This window comes from Triticum aestivum, chromosome 4B (assembly GCF_018294505.1).
Source record: "Triticum aestivum cultivar Chinese Spring chromosome 4B, IWGSC CS RefSeq v2.1, whole genome shotgun sequence".
NCBI classification, from domain to species: Eukaryota; Viridiplantae; Streptophyta; class Magnoliopsida; order Poales; family Poaceae; genus Triticum; species Triticum aestivum.
The window spans coordinates 448,847,290-448,852,946 of NC_057804.1; the positions used below are offsets into that span (position 1 = coordinate 448,847,290).

The 5,657-nt window shown below is 44.1% G+C and overlaps 1 protein-coding gene across 4 annotated transcripts in view; it reads left to right on the forward strand.

Moving 5' to 3' along the window:
• The window catches only part of LOC123092639 (uncharacterized WD repeat-containing protein C2A9.03), a 5,005-nt gene extending 2,063 nt beyond the window's left edge, over positions 1-2,942 (forward strand). Inside the window, exons 3-9 of one of the 4 annotated variants that reach the window (XM_044514451.1) lie at positions 142-365; positions 1,389-1,514; positions 1,598-1,702; positions 1,789-1,880; positions 1,978-2,083; positions 2,162-2,248; positions 2,333-2,942. In XM_044514451.1, the coding sequence (XP_044370386.1) occupies positions 297-365; positions 1,389-1,514; positions 1,598-1,702; positions 1,789-1,880; positions 1,978-2,083; positions 2,162-2,248; positions 2,333-2,752 (1,005 nt within the window). In that variant the 5' untranslated portion in view covers positions 142-296 and the 3' untranslated portion in view covers positions 2,753-2,942. Of the gene's footprint in view, positions 366-1,388; positions 1,515-1,597; positions 1,703-1,788; positions 1,881-1,977; positions 2,084-2,161; positions 2,249-2,332 lie in introns of all 4 variants that reach the window. The other 3 variants (XM_044514450.1, XM_044514452.1, XM_044514449.1) reach the window with 3 other exon arrangements.
• Positions 2,943-5,657: the final 2,715 nt, after the last annotated feature.

Below are 5,657 nucleotides of genomic sequence, written 5' to 3' on the forward strand. Positions count from 1 at the left end.
AGTGAAACTAACAGGCTCCAACCTCAAACCACACGTGCTTGGCGTAGTAGTTGTGTAAACAGCTCTCAATTTTTCGTACCGTTGTGTTCTGCGTTAATTCATGTTTCCTCTTTGTGTATACATGCATAACATTTGTTGCAGGGCATATGATGAGTGGGGTCCTAAGATGGAACTGTAGTGTTGGTGTCAGCAATTAAACAGTGATAATAGGGCAGCTGCAATATTCGGTCATCTCATATCAGGTCTACAAGCGGGTGGCCGAGGATCCCCAGAAGGCGGCATTATCGTGAATCACCATGGAAGATGGTATGGTGGCAACGTTCTACGGCAGGCAAAGAAGAATCTCCTTGAATTCCTTTTTGCAGGTTACACAAGAGAAGAGGATTGATACATTACATACTGTCTTATGGTTCACTGTTACTCCCTCTCTTAAAGAAATATAAGAGCGTTTAGGTCACTATATTTTACAGAGGGAGTGCTATTTAACACTAAAAATTTTGTTGGATGATTTCCTAATGCTATTAAAATGGTGCGCAAATAAATCTCCTTGTTATGGTTTATGTATATTGTATGGCGGGCCTTGACCTTTTAAGGCCTCTTTTATTGAAAGGATTTTTATACAATTTTTTGAGGATTGAATACTATGTTGGTCCTACGATTTGTAAGATTGAATCAGTCATTTCCTATATTTTGCAAGAGCCTGTTTTAGGATCGAACCTGTGACCTCATAGTCACAAGGCAACAGTTTTACTTTTGCGCCAAAGCTCCCCTTCCATCCACTCCAACCTCTTGAAAAAAAACCTTTATTTTTCCTGTGATGCCATCAATCAAACTAACTCAAATCGTGTAGGATTTGAATGGGCATGACATTCCATTACCGTGTTCTTCCTGTTTCTTTCCAAATCCTGCATTTTTACAATCCTGCAAATCAGAGAGGTCCTTAACTGTTCTGTTGTGCTAATGCATATGAACTGACTGGTTTACCTGGAGTTTTATTTTTGTATCAATTTACCTGGAGTTTCTATCTGGGTTCAGATAAACAACTTACATGAACTTTGGTTGCAGAGCTCTGTCTCCTTGCTAACCTGAAGGAGATCTAGATTAACAGTAACATCACATAGTTGTAATTACCCGAGTGAATTTTAACAGAAGCTCACTTTTATGCCCTCCATTGGCGATCTTGTTTGTTGTCGTAGAATCAGCATTTGGCTGCAGACAAATAATTGAATTCGATGATAACATGTTCTGCTTTTAATGTAAATCACAGTAAATTTAGCCTGGTAACAACCACTTGAATAGGGTGCCATCATTTGCATCATTGTATTCCTGCAGAATTTTAAGAAGGATTCTGGTACAAATGCACTGACCGTGTACTTGTACATGTGCAGCTGAGGAACCTCCTGTGGGCTACGTCCAAGCATGATGTGTACGTGACACAGAACTATTCTGTGATGCATTGGTCATCCCTACTCCGGAGAGGAAAAGAAGTGCTCAATGTGGCGGGCCCAAATCAGGTGATCTACCACAGAGCGATGTGATAGTCCTGGATCGTTGGAATGTCGATCAATCTCTGATCCACTGTGCGACCACACTGCAGGATATGCAGGGAGGTCGGCCCTTGTCAAGGGTGCAGATCAGCACCATGACGGTGAAAGACAACCTCCTGGCGGCTGGTGGTTTCCATGGGGAGCTGATCTGCAAGGTAAGGAGTAGTAGGCACGCAGTGCAGACCTGTGGACGTTGCTCTGGATCTTCTTATCTTAGCTGACGATTGTGTCTTTGCGTCAGTATGTTGATCAACCTGGAGTGGTGTTCTGTACGAACCTGGCCGGCAACAAGAAGTCCATCACCAACGCCGTCGAGATCTACAAGTCACCAAAGTGAGCAAACAAATTATACGCAGTACTAGCAATTTATCTTCCGAATATGAGCATGAAACTGATTTGCTAACAGAATTCGTATCGTCTCGTGACACAGCGGCTCCACCCGGGTGATGGCTGCCAACAACGACTGCGTTGTTAGAACTTTTGACACGGAGAAGTACAGCCTGCTCGCTCAGTTCCCCTTTGCGTGGTCCGTCAACGTGAGTACCCTGCGCAGAAGATCTGCTGAACTTATGCTTCTGGTCTTGGTTGCTCATGCCATATGCTTCATGGTGCAGAACATGTCCGTCAGCCCCGACGGGAAGCTGCTCGCGGTGCTCGGCGACAGTTCCGACTGCCTCATCGCCGATTCCGGGTCCGGCAAGGTAAACAGAGAGTATGTGCTACAATTTGGCTCGAGATTTTCGTGCGATGTGCTATGGTTGCTCACCGTCATGGCGTTGGATCAGGAAATCGCGAGCCTGCGCGGCCACGCGGACTACTCGTTCGCGTCGGCGTGGCACCCGGACGGGCGCGTCCTGGCCACGGGCAGCCAGGACAGGACGTGCCGGCTGTGGGACGTGCGCAACCCGTCCGACGCGTTCGTGGTGCTGGAGGGCAGGATCGGCGCCGTCAGGGGGCTCAGGTTCTCGCCGGACGGCCGCTTCCTGGCCGCGGCGGAGCCGGCGGACTTTGTGTGCGTGTACGACGTGGCGGCGGGGTACGCACGCGCGCAGGAGATCGATCTGTTCGGGGAGATCGCCGGCGTGTCCTTCAGCCCCGACGACGGTGCGGAGGCGCTGTTCGTGGGCGTCGCCGACCGTACGTACGGCAGCCTGCTCGAGTTCCGCAGGCGGCACCGCCACGCTTACCTCGACTGCTACCTGTGAAGTGAACTGCTATTTCACGTGCCAATCTTTGTACTGCTACTTTTTTTGTACTGCCGTACGTACAGTACTTGAGAGTAGGGCTAGAGTAAAGTGCGTCCCGTGTTTCGACATTTTCATGCATCGAAATCGCAGGTGACTGTATCCTTGGCTGCCTCGTCATATACTGAGTTCTCTGCAGTTTTCTAGTCAAGTTTTTTCTTGCCGCGATGTTTTCTAGTCACGTTTTAGTTTTAGACCAGCAAAAGGCCCATGGGTTGAAAAATTTCGTAATCTTTGATGGCCATGACCTCATTTTACTGCATCATCGAAATACGCTATCACTCTTAACTTCGTGAAATCATGAATAATTTGATATCATGAACATCTTTTAAGCTCGTGCACACATTTGATATCGGACACTATCACTCTTAACTTCGTCAAATCATGAATAATTTGATATCATGAACATCTTTTAAGCCCGTGCACACATTTGAATTGAAATCGGGAACATTTTTTAATCGTGAACACTTCCAATTTTTCGACCATTTTCTAAAATCAAGAACATTTTCTGAATGCACAAATATTTTGTAATATTTACAAACACCTTTTAAAAATTATGAACATTTTTGTAAATTATTTTCTTGAACCGGCGAATCAACAATATTTCTTGTAAATTCACAGATATTTTTTATTTGACGAACTTTTCTTTGAAATGCATGACCATTTTGAATTAGCAAACATCTCATAAATGAATAAATCATTTTGTAAGTCACGAACAGTTTTTAAATTTTTAGGCTAATTTTTATTCATGAACATATTTTAAATTGGCGAAATTTTATTCAATTTTATTAATTTTAATACATGATTTTTTTTAAATATATGAACATTTTTTTAGTTCTTAAACATTTATTTTCAAAATTGCAAACATTTTAAAATTAGAGAACATTTTAGCAAAATCACGAATATTTTTTAATTTCTCAAATATTTTTAATTTCACAAATATTTTATGATTTATAAACATTTCTGTTTTTTGAAATTTTAAGCCCCAAGTTATTTAAAGTAGAAAACAACGAAAACAGAAAAAAAATGAAAAACAAAATTAAAAGAGGGCCTTCCGGACATGGGCGAGCCCAAACGGATGTGTTGCATCTTGTCCCAGTGTGCGGAGTGTAATATAGGAGGTCCCTGCTGCATGTGAGTCCCTGCTGCATGGGCTAGCCCATGGGGGATTCCTATGTGTGATACGTTCTTTTATCACTTATAGGTGGCATTGTTGGGTAACATTTTGTAATTTTCGGGGCAATTTTCGTGATGTATGCAAGAAGTAATAGCACCTTTACTATTAGGTACACATACATATCTAGACAAATCTAAAACATAAATTTTGGGATAGAGACAATATATAATTGAATACACACTACTTATTTTACATTTGTTTTTCAAAAGTACGCCTAGGCACATGATAGCTTTATAGGAGACACGTAGCACACACCACACCCCTTTGAACAAGTCCATAAACAAACAACACTGTAAAGCAAGCTATAACATAAAAGAACTTATCCTCAGCTCACATGCACGGCTCGACCGATGGGACGTCTTCGAAGACCACCATCTTTCATAGAACATCGCTTGTCGACGCATCATCCATTCTGAGCGTCTAAGAGGAAGGGGCAAGTGGAAGGCAGGTGTCAGGACCCCGACTCAATGCCACATCGATCTAGCATGTAACACCTCATATCACTTTGCAGCCTCACGCACGGTATTTCCACGGGTGTCGCCTTACCTTTGCCCGGGACCGTTTGCGCCTTTTGGCACACGTATATGACAGTGTCGCTAGCATCCATATGATAAGGAGCCCGGGCTGACATGGCTAGTCGTAAACCCAAAGTGGCACAGACTTACAGGGACAGGCATCCATGACCCAGCATCGAACGTGTCGGTCATCAGCGAGTGAATCCAGGCTGTAGCACTGGGCTAGCAGGACTCCGGTGAACCGGGCTGTAGCGGGCTAACAGGACTCTGGTATTCATCGCGTGACATTTCCCCGAAGGGACAGACACAGGAACGAAGAAGGACACATGCCGGCCAGCCTAAGTGTTCCGGAGCAGTAGCAAGCTACCATGGCTTGGTGGAAACACTAGGAGACATTTCCCGGTAAGAGAGGCTACTAAAGATAAACAACTAGATAGTCAGATCCCACACATACCAAGCATTTCAATAACATACACACAATATGCTCGATATGTGCAAATACAACATGGCATCACAACATGACTCTATGACTCAAGTAATTTATTCATTAGGCTCCGAGGAGCGAGATATTACAAACATGGGTCTCATGACCCAACACTCAGAGCATACAATCAAAGCACAAGCGGAAGCTATCATGTCTGAGTACAGACATCTATAAATGAAAAAGGCTGAGAAGCCTGACTATCTATCAGAGCCTGCCGAGGGCACAAGATCGTAGCTGAGGTATCAAGCTAAACGTCGAAGTCCACGCGAAACTACTAGTGAGACCGAAGTCTCTCTGCAAAAACATAAAATAGGCAAACGTGAGTACAAATGTACCCAGCAAGACTTACATCAGAACTATCTACATATGCATCATTATCAACAAAGGGATGGTGGGGTTTAACTGCAGCAAGCCAGCTTTGACTCGGTGGCTATCCTGAACTACGACTGCAAATAACTCTTTTGAGGTGGCGCACACGAGTCCACATATTCACCATATCAATACACCACTATGGATCCGCTCCCGTCTCCCTACGAGAACGCCATCCATAGCACTCACGCTTATCTTGCGTATTTTAGAGTATCCACTTTCACTTGTCTATGAACTGATATAAGCAACCCAGAAGTCCTTTTCCGCGGACACGGCTATTCGAATAGATCATATTAACCCTGCAGGGGTGTACTTCTTCAC